The 14304-nt window shown below is 44.2% G+C and overlaps 1 protein-coding gene across 7 annotated transcripts in view; it reads right to left on the reverse strand.

Annotated features, from left to right (window-relative positions):
* Nucleotides 1–14304, reverse strand: part of Soxn (SRY-box transcription factor soxNeuro) — a 159570-nt gene that overhangs the window by 84330 nt on the left and 60936 nt on the right. For all 7 annotated transcript variants that reach the window (XM_076429082.1, XM_076429080.1, XM_076429079.1 and 4 more), the window contains exon 2: nt 6829–6894. In XM_076429082.1, the coding sequence (XP_076285197.1) occupies nt 6829–6894 (66 nt within the window). The remainder of the gene's footprint in view (nt 1–6828; nt 6895–14304) is intronic.

Raw genomic sequence — 14304 nt, forward strand, 5'->3', positions numbered from 1 at the left:
GTAATCCTTCGAATTCGCTCTGCGCTTTCATCGGGGGTGTATTAAAACATCGTTAAGGCGGAAGGGTGAGAAAATTCTCCCGGACCGCAGGCATGTAAGCCTTTCGATGACTCCTCTTACTTTTAATCACTATACGAATTAACTGTATCTTAAACTTCTTAAATTCTCTTAACCCCTTGCCCTACGATTTATTTTACACTTTCAGTAATCAGAACCTTTTTGTATTCGTAATTTCCTAAGAAAGATTATCTATTCTGCAATAGCTGTACATGAGCAAAACAAACTAGAATTTTATTTCGGTTTAAAGGAAATGAATAGGGCACGAATCTGACACGATATTGTAGGGCAATTAAAATTCATTATTTATATAAGAAATTAAATATATTTAAAATTCATCGCTAATACAATATGAAAAATTAACCCCTCGCCGTAACATTTTCGTTACAGTTGCAGTGATTAAAACGTCTTTACCCCCAAAATTAATGCTTAAATATTGATTGGAGACGAATCAGATTTTATTTCAGCTGAAAAGAAACGCGTAATATTTAGATTTGTTAGACTTTGTTAAAATCTTAATCACCAGTCTGGTTCGTTAAAATACGGCAAGGGGTTAAGTGCATAATAATGTTTACTATAGTTCAAAATTTACTCTCTGTGTGGGTAGTACTCTGAATCTAGCCTCTATTTTAATTAAGGGTTTTCGGGCTCCAGATTCAAACGAGAATTCGATTAAAAATTGATTGAAATCCTGAAGAACGATATGTGTTACGGCGAAGCGTCGAAAAATATTTCTCCCCGGTCGGGAGTGCTCGTTTAGCCCCCTAAATCAGGCATAATGAAGTTACCACCGGGATTCCACCCGAGATTCGTGGCCATTATACGCGGGACTCCCATAAATACATGCACCTCGAAGACGAACGTTCTCGGAAGGATAAAATCTAATGTATGCAAATCCTCGCAGAGGGCCGAAGTTCGAGAAAGCGTCTGAAACAGAGGTTTCGCGGAATCGATCCATAACTTTCGACTCGCACTGTTGTCCTCGGAGATGTTCTCCGTTCTACCACAAATCGACGAACACATCTACTCGTCCGGTACTCTAAAAATTGATACTTTTACATTTTAGAAGAGAAAAAACTATATATAGAACGATCAGAAATATAAGATGGGAGATTTAAAAGTCTCGATCAAACGAGCCACCAATTATACCGTTCCCAGTCGCATCCTCAAAGGACAAGACCGAAGACACGGAGAAACAGGCAGGAAAAAAGGATCGAAACGAGCGGGCCGGTGCACTTCGCTTGTTTTGCTTATCTCGGACAAATTTGCTGTCTTGTAAGCGACACCGAAGGGTCGCCTTGACAAACTAGGGTGCTCCCGGCCCGAAACGACCATGTTAGGACATACTTTCAGCCCTGCTACCGCAGGATCTCGTCCTGTGCAGCCAGAAGGATCGCTGCTGTCTTGGCATCGTAAACTTTCAAACGTGTCTTTATCTTTATCTCGCCCTGTTGATTCTTGGATCATCAGGGCCAACATTCTCAGGAGTCGAGGCAATCTTATCTAATACTTTGATCCATGAAGTTGCTGAATCACCATGCAATTCTAAACCAATAAATATTGAATACTTCATGCACTACATTCTCAGCAGTAAATTTATTCATCATTGTGCTGTATTGCAAAGGAGCTTAAAAATCTTCTTCAAATTAGGCTAAAAGAGATTACCAAACAAAATCAGAAAGTCGCTGCACTTACAAAAAATTTTTGTTGCTGTCCCTTCAAGCAAAGATTAATTCTAAAGGTTGTTTGCCTTGAAACGAACACTTGATCGCGAAGCAGCTTGCTCTGGGACGCTACGGGGATTTAATGGTGTTCCACGGGGCCCATGGAACGGTGCCGAAAGCCTCGGACGATAATCGAGCCCCTTATTGGCGCGAGTTTCCGGGGGCACGGATAGTCGTCCCGATAAATCAGCTCTCTCTTCCCTTAACGCAGGAAGAATTCAATCGGCCATTTATTCCCCCATCGTGGTAATTAATTATTAATTAGGATTACAGCGACTCGACCCCGGGCTCGGCCTCTCGACGACGTAACGACTTCCTTCTTCCCCCGGCGCGGGAAGATAAACGAGTAGAGAGCCCTGGAAGACTGCTAAGTAACTCCATGAATTTTCCTGCACCCTTCTCGCGGGCCGACGTCGGCTCGTGCCTCGGGGGTGTAGCTTCTAATCATCCCTATCTCCTGGCCACACCCTCGTCTCGCAAACCTGACCACAACGAATCTTCTTCTTCTTCTTCTTCTTGATCCCCTTCTTTTTTTTCTCTCCGGCCCTCCTTTCGCTCCTGTCTGGGAAAGCAGACGACGAACCATTCTTCGCGACGACTTTTCCAACCCCTAATGCGACTTGATGCTCTACAGCTAAGGGTAGCGAGGGTGGGTGTGACGACCAGGCTTAACGAATCTCGAAATGCCTCCTGACACGTATGTCCGGCCGCGTGCGACACGCGATCTCTCGCAAATCGATTTTTTGCCGATCCTTTCATCCCCCCACCCCCTGAATATTTATCGCCCCGCGATTATTAAAAGGCGGCGCCCGCGAAATATTAATTGACGCTGGTCGGAAGACGTGGGTGACATAGTACCTCATTCAGGGTCGAAAGTATTCATTTGTGTTATTCCAATCGATTTTTGCCGGGATCTGCGAAGCTCAGAAAGGGTGGATGTATAATCTTCCTTAATTTCTGCGATTTTAGTTGAATTTTCTTTTAACTATTATAATAGTTGGATTTGTAGAGCACAGAAGGGGTTGAAGAACCAGACGAGAACAAGTTTTTTGTCAGAACGATCCCTTGAGCAGTACTAAAAAGATAAAATTGAGTCTTAGCTGTACATTTTTTTACAAACTTTGAATGAATTATAGAAAATTTATTTTGTAGCAGTATATTTGCGTGGAACGAATTTTATTTGGATGTGTAGAGCACAGAGGGGTTGAAGAACCAAACAAGAACAAATTTTCTGTCAGAACGATCCCTTGAGCAGTACTAAAAAAATAAAATTGAATCGTAGCTGTAATTTATAATTGGGACATCGAAGGGTTGGAAGCTTTAGCAGGGTTGGAATATCTCGGTGATTTTCTGCGACGGGCTAGTGTGATTTTCGGCGATGCCCGGTGCGATTTCGGCGCGAGTAATAAATGAAATAAAATTGAATCGCGGGGGCCAGGCAAGAAAACCGCCGCGGCAGGAAACGACGGGCGCGAACCTGGGGGAAACGGAAGTAAATCATGCAGCCCCCGTGACGACGTCGCGGCGCGATGACAAACGAGCACGTCGACGTCACCGCGCAAGAAACGCCGGCGACATCTGATAACGACCTTAATCGCATTAAGGGCCCGACCTCCCCCCGAGCACCTCGACGCCAACGATCCTTCGCCGACGAGCGATCGTGTCCCTAATGTCCCGGGAAAAGCGGCGCGCCGCGATTGCGGATAAATCGCCCCTGACAAACTCTCCTAATATATTTCTTTTGCCGTCTTCCGGTCCGACCGTTCGAACAAATGAAGACGGGGAAACCCGGTTACGAAAATTACCCGGAGAGCTTCCTCTATACATAAACAACCCCTTCGCTCTTTTTATACCAACTCCCGAAAGGAATCCACTTGCCCACGCTTCCGGGCTGAGGTTAGGCAAACGTGAAAATCTCTGACACTAGCCTGAATAATTACTAGACTAATGATCTTGATGCACAAAAAAGCATTGATTGCGGGAGCGAAATAAAAATTTCTTTCTTCTTTTAATTATCTGATTAAGCCTAAACCAATACGCTGACGTATTTAAATCTTTTCAATATTACAATTATCGTCATAAATGCATAAAATCCGCAGTCTAATAATTACAATACTATTCACTGTCTCGGGAATTTGATGATCTCGAGATTTTCATTTTCAGGAACTCTCATCAAGAGGTAGGTATTTCTCAAAGGCCTGAATAATTAAAATTGACGAAGGAAATTGTGGAAACACTAATTGCTAATTGTAAGAAGAAATCATTTTGTTAGATCATTTGTACAGAAGCCTCCGAAATTCTTTCTGAACGGTCCGAATAATTAAAATTGCGGGAAGCAAAATTGAAGATTCCCAGCATCTCGATGCACCCCTCATTCTGCCAATTCCACGTAGCATCGCTTTGGGATCTGATGGGGGGTGGTGTCCTCTCAAAGAGGTTCCAGCCCCCTCGTTGGGGGTATAAAAATGAGAGGGTACAGTGTCTGCACAATCGTAATTGACCAAAGAGCGTGAGGGACAAACCGTAAGAAACCACCCCTTTTGCTCGCAGTACGTTGCAGCGGCGTAGAACGCCCTTGAAAAAAGGAACACAGAGGATCCAGAAGGGGTTTGGTTCGTAGGGGAGGTCGGCGTAGGAGTCGGAATCGCAACCCCTTCGCGGACAATGCGACATTTCATTATTAACCCTCGCGGAGTCGAGCGCGGTTCAAATTAAACGCGCAAACATTTGGGTATTTTATTTCCGGCGGTGGTCTCGCCGGCGGACAGGGCGTTTTGTTACCTATTCGGGGATGTCGGTCGCTTGCTCTCGCCTGCTCTACGCGAGAGTTTAATTCGTTTCGTTATAAATACATCAACGGGCGGCCGGCCCGACCTGGCCCGACCCGTAGCCGGGAAATTACCTTTGCCCGGGCATAATGGGGGAAAAACAGCGAAAACCCGGCCCCGTGGCGTGGAAATAACGGTCGACGGATTGAATTTTACGCCTGAATTATGAAAAATCGGCTCCCGATATTTCGAACCGAGTCGCTCCGCTAGCTCACCGTTCGTTAAAATTCATGCGAGCAATTTCGAACGAACCGAACACTCCCCTCAGCACTGTGTTTGTCTCCTTGCCCGGCATATTTACGGCTGAACCGGACCCCGGTTTCACGCGAGAAAGAACCACCCGCGAAATTCCGCCCGCAAATTATCGTTCGATTAAGCCGAAACCCATTCGCGAACGTGTTTCAACGCTTCGCCGCGATTAAACGCGCTCTCGAACCATGATTTTTCATCCGCGACTCTCCGTCTCTGCGATTTGAAGATTGAACGTCACCGGGCGTGACTTTGCAAAATGAAAATTATCTGCATCAACTACGAGTTTACATAAAAATGTGCTTCTACTATGGTTTATTCATTTCTGTGATATATGCATAGTCTGCTCATTACAATAAAGAAATATTTTTCAATGCTTCACGAGGAAGCGCACGTTAAATCAAGAATTAGCCGGTGTAAGCAAGTGCAACATAGTTCTTGCTCGGAATTTATGCGAGCGTCGGGTGGGTAATCCGGTAGCCAGGTTTGAAAGTGCATCGGTTGCACCTGTGAATCATTAATGGTGCACGCTATACCAAGTTATACCGTAGACACGTTAGAATCGCCAGCGAGTCTAATAAAAGTGATCACGCAGCCATTTAATCTTATCACTCGCTATCAGTAGAGCAGCGCATCGTGCTATTACGTTAAACAGTCCCCGTCAGGGAATCCCCGGTGCAACGATCCTAATGACAGGATTAAAATACACTCGATTTCAATTACAGTGCGTGCGGTGCATGGGCGTGAGAGTGCAGTTGCACACGAGATGCACGCGATTGCACTTATGCTAGAAGTCGACGGAGGAAAAGCTTAACCGTGAACCGTGGATAAAGGAGAAACAGTTTTACTAGTCTTTACGCCGAAGATCATGCTTCGACATCTTTGCAAGAAATGATTCCGTCTCAGAGCCTGAGGTTGATGAACGAGTCCTGCGATTTTGAGTTTTCCCGATGGAAATTTCTAATTTCCATGGAGTGCTATCGAAGCATATGTCTTCGGAAATATGTGTGCGAAAGAATTCCTTTCGATTCGCAAAAATGACGAAGTTTCAAGAAATTGAAGTACACATGTTTCTGCGGAACTGATAGCTTACTTCGTGATACGATATCTCAATATCTAGCTGTCTGATAGGGTGAAGATGTTCAGGGGATCTCCAGCAACCTACTGCTATGATACAAGCTAAATTATTAATAAATCTTCATTCTTTTCTACTTCTTTTACTGATTCAAAAGCGAAAACCGAGTCTAAACATTCATTTTAAAAAGGGACCTTGTTTAGAAAAATCTAACTCGTACAATTTCGAGTATTTCGGCCCGAAAGAAAATACATTACGTACATCAAACAATGCTAAACGAGTCTGCAAAATGCTAACACAATCCAGTTTCCCGATTCCTCAATAAAAAATCCGAAAAAGGACCAGAATATGTTCTTCGTTCGAGAATCATCCGACTCTTAATGAAAAATGATTTCCTGTGTCCGAGAATTTGATGACGCTGTCCCTGGCTTACGGGTGGCTCGTATCGAGCCGATATTGGAGTATAATGGCAAGTTTGTAGTAATAGCGAGCGGTAATATCGCGATAATGTGGGATGTGGTTTCAATATTGGAGGATTACGGCAATAAAATGGGGGCCACGAGGCGGAGCCGAAATAAAAGGGAGTTAAACGGGGGACGATTATCTGAGAGAGGTAGAGGAGCCTCGTTCCTTGGCTCTGTAACACGTCGTCGTACACCGGCCGATTTGTACTTAATTAAGATTACGCGTTGATGAGAACACAGGCGGCACGCGAGCTCCGAGATACGCCAGGGAGATTAGAGCCTGCACGGCGATCGCCGCCGATTCCGAGGCCCGTAGAACGGCGTTACGACGCGTTCTACACGTCCCGTAAATTAAACGCTAATGCCGATTTCGCCTTCCCATCCCCCTTCTGCCTCTCTTTTGCTCTTTCTCGCTTGCACAAGCTACTCACCATGCCCGTACGGACTCCGAGTAGCAGCCGGTCTCTGGGTTCAACATTTTACGATCACTCTCCGACCTGCAACAGAAAAACCGTTGTTATATCATCAAACTGTCTTGTAAATTTCTCTAATTGCTTCTACAAATGCTCTGGAATCTCCAATTATTCGGTTGGATGAAAAGTTCTGTCGTATTTTAAATCAGGGACTTAATGCCGGTATTATGCCAAGAGATATAACCGATGTTCTACCGAAACTGAAATAAATACCGGTATTTTTTCGGTTTTTCCAAAGCGAAGGATGCCCCATATAAAGAGGAACTGCGTGCCACTTATCCTAGGAACATCAAGAAGCACAATCATCTAAATTAGTTAAATATACACAACATGTATAAATGCGTTCCGTCTTAAAACACCTCCATGCGAAAGAACAAGCGCGAGCACGAATTCTCGCGCTTGCATATACAAGATGATTCACGCGACTTGCACACCTACATAACTGCCAAAGTATTACGAAAAAGTTTTGTATACAGAAGTTGCATGGTCTGAAGGGGTACATTACGTAGTGTATTTATTTTTTTTTACAGGTGGAAGCGTTTCGGAGATTTAATCGTATGTGTAAATGATAGTGTAAAAATCGTATGTGGATTAGGAGATTAGAGTCGAAGCGCGTCGATTAATTAACACTCTCTGCCGCGACGGTGTTGCGTGTGAGGGATTCACGGGTCCCATGAAAAATGCATGCGTCGGCCTCGGCAAGGTAACTAGTGCGAGAATCGGTCATTATCGGTCCGACAAAGTCGAGTGGACGTTGAATAGGAGACAAAGACGATGACAAGGTGTAACGGGCTCACTCGTCGCCGAGCGGGACGTGTGTCGATAAATTTATTTGCATCGCGGTCGTTTTAGAATAAAACGTGTCGCTGCTTTCGTCGGCCATTCACGCCGGACGATACATTATCCGTGGCGTGTGAGCGCGGGAAATTTATTTGACTCTCCTACTCTCACGCTCTTCCCTCAGCTTCTTCCTTCTCTCTCTCTCGCTCTCTCTCTCTCTCTCCGTTTCTCTCTCGCCGTTTCTCTCTCGCTGTTTTTTCGCGAGCAACGTTTCGCGTCACATTGTCGTTCGCGCATCGTCGATTAAACGCATGTCAGCCGACACTCTCTTTCACCGGGCAGAACGTTTCCCTGTTGCAGAGATAAAAATGTGACACGGCTGTCCCGGCTACGAGTCGCGACACGAGATTGAAAGACGCGGCCGGATTTCAGGGACAACTTTCGCGACCCTCTGTACAGCCTCTGCCAAAAAGACGCGTCTCCACTGTCGCGAAAATCGCACGCCTCAATCCTGAACAACCGTAAAAATCATTTTTATACCATTCTTGAAATTCTAACTGATAGTCACCACTAAAAATTGCTGTACCATTATTCACGATATTGTTTACGTTATTAAATATGTTGGGATCGAATCAATTACTACACAATTAAGTATTGTATGAGGTATCACGTCAATTTCATATTCATAAAGTGAAAAAATCATATACACACAATGGAATTATTCTAGGTCGGAAGAAATGTTTAATTTTCAAGTTAAAATAGCTCCGATTGCAAAAGGGTTAACATTCACAGAAAGACTTCCACTCAAAGCACAGTATTCCTACCATTTTTCCACCCTTTGAATCAAATTGCCATGTGCAGTAACATCTTTTGGGTGCACCCTCTGTACGCAGCATCAATTTTTCACGTTCGATCTCGAATCCCTCGAAATTGCAACGCCCGGAGAGGACTCGCTCGCCGCCCCCATGAATCGATTCAATTATACTCGAAACAACCCCCGTTTCCAAGCAACTGGCTCATCAAATCGGTATAAATATTTAATTGAATGAAATCGAGCGCGTTCGGGGACCTGTAACTGTTTGCTCGCGTACACCCCCGCACCCTCTCTCACTCGACAGTTTCTTTTTCAACTCGACGCGCGAAACCACCCCCTCGATCTCTGCTCGACCCGCGAGGAACACGAGTAATCCTTTGATTTTTCAATCGGCCGCGGGCCATTGTTTGCCTGTTGTGACAGCGAGCATTATCGGGGCCCGATTATGAGCGGTATTAAGGGCGACTCGTGAGAACCCCATCTGGCCGCGACCGAAAGGGGCGGCCCGGCCCTGTCGAGGGTGGAAATCACTGTCCGCAGGCATTACGCATTCATGCGAGCAGGTTGCGTGACTTACACGTAACTCGTGTCTTCGCGTACAGTCCCGTCAGAAATTCCAACCTTCCTACAGACTGCCCTTTCCCATCTCTAATTAGACATTTTTACAACCCCCATAATTTTATTTTTTCCCATCATGAATCACCGGACACTTATCTACAACAAAATGGTAATTAATGAATGCTTCCAGCTTGGTTTTTAGTGTTTTATCTTGATTAGATGTAGCTGAATTTTAAAGATACTAGAAAATATTAGAATATTAATTAAAATTTAGAAAATATGTTTCTTTTCATATAGTAATTCAACCACGTCGTAACTGAATTACATAATTCAAACCTTTCAATACATTACTAAGTATTTTAATCAGATGTGTAATTGAAAAATCCAATATAATTAAATACAGCTCCCCAAATTAGAGTCCAGAACTTTGAAGAAGTGCCATATAGTTTTATGTTTTTCTTTCATATACTTGTTTGCTGTCTTTCCGGCGTAGTTTCTAGTGCTCGTCCTCCTTCATAATACGTAATGCTATTTTATAATTGTACTCCAATTGCAATAACGAATTACATTGTAATTTAATTATGAAGTATTTTATAATTTTACTCCAATTGCAATTACGAATTACATTGTAACGTAATTGAATGAAGATCTGAATTATAAATTACAATATGACAGAATTACAATGTAATTCAATTACTTTGTAATTATAATTCTTAGAGTAATTCAATTGTAATTCTGCACAACTCTGTCTGCATCCTTTGAATAAGTGTGATGACTTATGGGTGGGAGTGTAAGTGATAGTGATAAACTGTATATGAAAGGAAATACATCAATTATGTACAGTGGAAATATATTTAAAAAAGGATAACACCACTTGCGGAGTGTCGCATCTTCCTGCATATATCTCACCGTTTTCTTGATTTTATTATCTGTTCGTATCGTGATGCAATATTCCCACAAATCACACAAGCCGCGGAAAAGTTAGTTGCTTAATCTCGCGCGAAAAATGGCGAGCTCGGAGCGGGTCCTTTATCAGGACACTTCATCCGGCAGCGTCAAAATTAAACCGGAGGATTTATCGGCCGGGAATTCGACGAATGCTCTCGCCAAGCAAAATATTCCTGCTCCGGCTGGTACAGGATTCTCCTTTTTAATAAAAGCCTGGGGGACACGCGATTATTGCGTCCGACTGTACAGTCACCGGGTTCGACGGTGTGCGTATGGGAATGCGGGCTCGTCGCGGTACCACGTAGCAATGTCGAGGGGTCCGGCGAGGAATGTGATTTTTCGAGGGTGAGCCACCCCCGAGAGTGCGGTTTTGCGGGTGACTGTTGGGGAACCGTTCCTTGCGGTTCCTTTTTATTTCTGTGTGTCATCGAGAACCTAACCCCCGTGGCAAATTATTCGCCGTGAAAATCGCCCGGCACAATAAAGAACGCAAACAAATCGCTCACGTTTCCACCCTGATTCGCACGAGGAGCGAAGTGCGACTCTAAGAACCTGTTGGTAAAACAGGCTGAGAGCAGCTTGAAAAAGTTCCATAAGCATCCCTCAAACAATATCATTTCTTCTTTTCATTTTTTAATGAGAGAAGGTAACGTACGCTTCTTTTTGATACATTTACAGTAAATCCACTATAAATGCATAAAAGCAGATAAATGCATAAAAAATGTCCCCTCCACTTTAGTAATCTGATCTCGGCTCGGGTATATCGGTGTGAACAGTCGTCGGTACAGTTCAAAGACCGTCCTCACAATCTAACACCAATATTTAATCTCTTTTATTATTACTTATTTTTTTATAAAACTTTCATCAATATATTCGTGGCATTTGTCTGATTAAAAAAGGACCAAACACGATATAATTTCAACTGTACTTAGTGGTTTAATTGACGATGAAAGTTTCGGGCGCAAGGAAGGATAACGTTTGGGAAAGAAAGAGATGCGGAGAGTCGCAGTCCTCCTCCACGAAGCTCACAAAAATAGAGCTACCCGTCTCAGATAAACGCTCACAGATCCCCGAGGCTTATGCGTTTATGGTGACAATACTGTATTTGAATATAATTCATACAACAGGTACAATTTTACCGAAGGACAGACTCGCTGGTTTCCAGCCAAAAATTTTTGCAGCGACGAAGAATCAGCGAATCGATTTGAGGATTCCGCGTCGGATTCCGCGCGCAGTTCCGCGGAAAAAATCGCTGACAGGTTCGCGGAAAATCGCGGAACCCGATCCGCGAATTCGTACACCCGTAGAGCAACTTCTGTCCGACAGTAACATCGCGTTTACAACGACGCGATCGCGTTTCGACAGCGTTCGCGTTAAATTATGCAACCGTCGAGCTCCTCCCTCTCTCTCTCTCTCTCTCTCTCTCGTAGATCGCAGGACGATCGGGTTGAATGAAGTCGGTGTTTAAACGAAAATCAATCGGCTTTCATTCCCCGGAAAAGTAATTAGACGATGCATCATTCAAGAGCCCGCGCTCGGGCTCTGGGGCTAGAAAGTGGAACCAGCAACTGCTGGGGGATTCATTAATGCTGCATTAATGCTCGTGAAAATTGATAATTCGACCGGACTGTTATGCGCGAGCTAATAATCGCGATTGATAGCGACTGGCAATCTGCCGCTTTAGGGGAGACGCTATCTATACATATACGCGTGACTGTGTGTGTGCGGTGAAAGAACCCTGCACTCTCAAAAATTTATTCTGCTCTGGTAATCGAAGGCTGCCTATTAATTTTGCGTGACTCGATTAAATGTACCCCTGGGAATCGAGAATAAAATGAAACTGTAGTAGATTCCATTAAATGACGGCACGCCGAACCGGGATTTATGGTAAATGGTAATGAATCGGACTGACGGCGAGCAGATTCTAATAATTTTGTGGCCGGTCTGAACATAGTGCTCCTGTTCATCGTGTGGAAATATTTGCCGACGCACAATGCTTCGATATAAATCGTTCGTCTGTTAATTTTCTCCTGAGGACACGAACAATCGGATAATAATGTTGCAGTTTGCCAAGTGTAAATGTTTTTCGAAGCTTCGCGCTATTCGGTGTTCTCCGGATTTCTGAAAGATGTGAACGATGAATCGACGAGAGTGAAGATTCTTGTCTCTTGAAGAATGCCGATGGCTGCCTATTAATTTTGCGTGACTCGATTAAATGTACCCCTGGGAATCGAGAATAAAATGAAACTGTAGTAGATTCCATTAAATGACGGCACGCCGAACGGGGATTTATGGTAAATGGTAATGAATCGGACTGACGGCGCGCAGATTCTAATAATTTTGTGGCCGGTCTGAACATAATGCTCCTGATATTAATCGTTCATCTGTTAATTTTCTCCTGAGGACACGAAAAATCGAATAATAATGTTGCAGTTTGCCAAGTGTAAATGTTTTTCGAAGCTTCGCGCTATTCGGTGTTTTCCGGATTTCTGAAAGATGTGAACGATGAATCGACGAGAGTGAAGATTCTTGTCTCTTGAAGAACACCGAAGGCATTTAATAAACCCGAGCCCTATTTGTCAGGGCTGTCGATGCTTAATGACTAATCGTCACTGGGGTAGTCCGTCTGTGCTCGACGGCCTCGTGAGAGACAAGCAGGTGGAAAGAGAGAGAGAGAGGGACGAAAATTTAAGGAACTGGAGGACGCGGCGCGTTTCATCGTACCCTGGTACCTTTCGTTCTCCAACCATTTGTCAAGGTGACAAGGCAATCTCACCCCTCATGCTATCACCCCCTCCCTGCTTCTCCGAGTCTCATCGACGTCATCGATCAAAGTTATTCGAAGATTGGATGTTCGCTGTCGTTCTTTCATCTTTCTTTTTTTTTTCTTGTTGTCTCGCGTGCGCAACACTAGCTGCTCGGCTAAATATTCGAGCGAAGGAATTCCGTCGAGCACACGCGCGGAGCAAGTATCGCATCGTTTCCCCCCGAATATTTATCCACGGAGTGGAATACATAGTGCGCGAGGTTCCGAGCCAATCTACCGGCAATCCTGCTAAAAGTCGTCGACCACGAGTGTCCCCTATCCTCGGCGAGCGTAATCGTTACACTCAGCAAGAGTGGATGCCTCGTTCGCGCGAAAGAAATTGAAAGAGAGATCATCCTCCCCGAAGTCACCGAGAGAGAGAGAGCGAGATAGTAAGAAAGAGAAAATTTCGATGAAATTCGGACATTGTTTGCCGGCGAACGAAATTTTTTAGTTTGGTTATACCGTGAAAAAAGAGGTAGGTTGAGGGGTGGCAGAGAGCGAACGGGGGTGCAGGTTCGCGTCGACGAGGGTTCAGCGGCCCGATTTTTCCTCCCTCCCACACAGATTTCCACAGGAACTCTTTTTTTTCGAGAGAGAGAGAGAGAGAGGAAAGAGTCGAATCGATCCATGTTAATAATCGTCGAGTGCTACGCAAGCACCGTGTCCCCAGCCACGTAATCACTGTACTTAAGGGGAGTGCTCGTTCCACCCGTGACCGGGTTCCCACAACCTCGCCGTCATTAAACGACCGGGCGAATCACGTCGGCCTCCTGGTCCCATGCGATCGACCGTTTTGGCAGGTGGCGCGTCCACGGATTTCCCATAAAACCGCGGAACCGCCGGAGCCTCTCTAATTAAACCCACCCCTTTTAAAACCGGACTACCCCGGGACACTGGCCCGGAATTCCCATACACCGGTGGAAACTCCCGCGTTCTGTGCCTCGATCGATCGATACACGGTTTAATTATTCATTTTGTTTCGCGAACCGGCATTTTGTTCATTAAGCCGCGCGGCGAGAGGCTATCAAATTCCACCCCGAAAGATTCCCGCTGAATCATGCAACACGGCGTCGCTTTTTTAAGACACTTGCAGCTGATTTTTTAGCTGCAAACTTTGGATTTATTTCACCCCATGCTAGATTTTAACGAGCGATGATGATGTTAAACGAAGTCCAACAAATGTGAATGTTACGCCGTTCTTTTTAGATGAAACCAAATTTGATTCGTTTGTAATCAATACATATCTAAGTGAAAAAATATCGGTCAAAATGATCGGTCCCGGATCTTTTGTTTACGATTATTGATATAATAAAATAATTTCCTAAGAAATGATTGTATAGACATCTTTAGTGGAGTACATATTACCATAGGAGCTGCACAAAGTCTAAATGAAATCAATCTTCTCATTTTTATAAGGGAACATGTGTAACAGTTATTTTTAAGGCACGGTACGTTTAGCGTTAAAATAAATGTATCCATACGAAAAATATAAATTTTCTTTTCTCTTCTACGACGTAATCATTTT

The sequence above is a fragment of the Lasioglossum baleicum genome, chromosome 8, assembly GCF_051020765.1.
Source record: "Lasioglossum baleicum chromosome 8, iyLasBale1, whole genome shotgun sequence".
NCBI lineage: Eukaryota > Metazoa > Arthropoda > Insecta > Hymenoptera > Halictidae > Lasioglossum > Lasioglossum baleicum.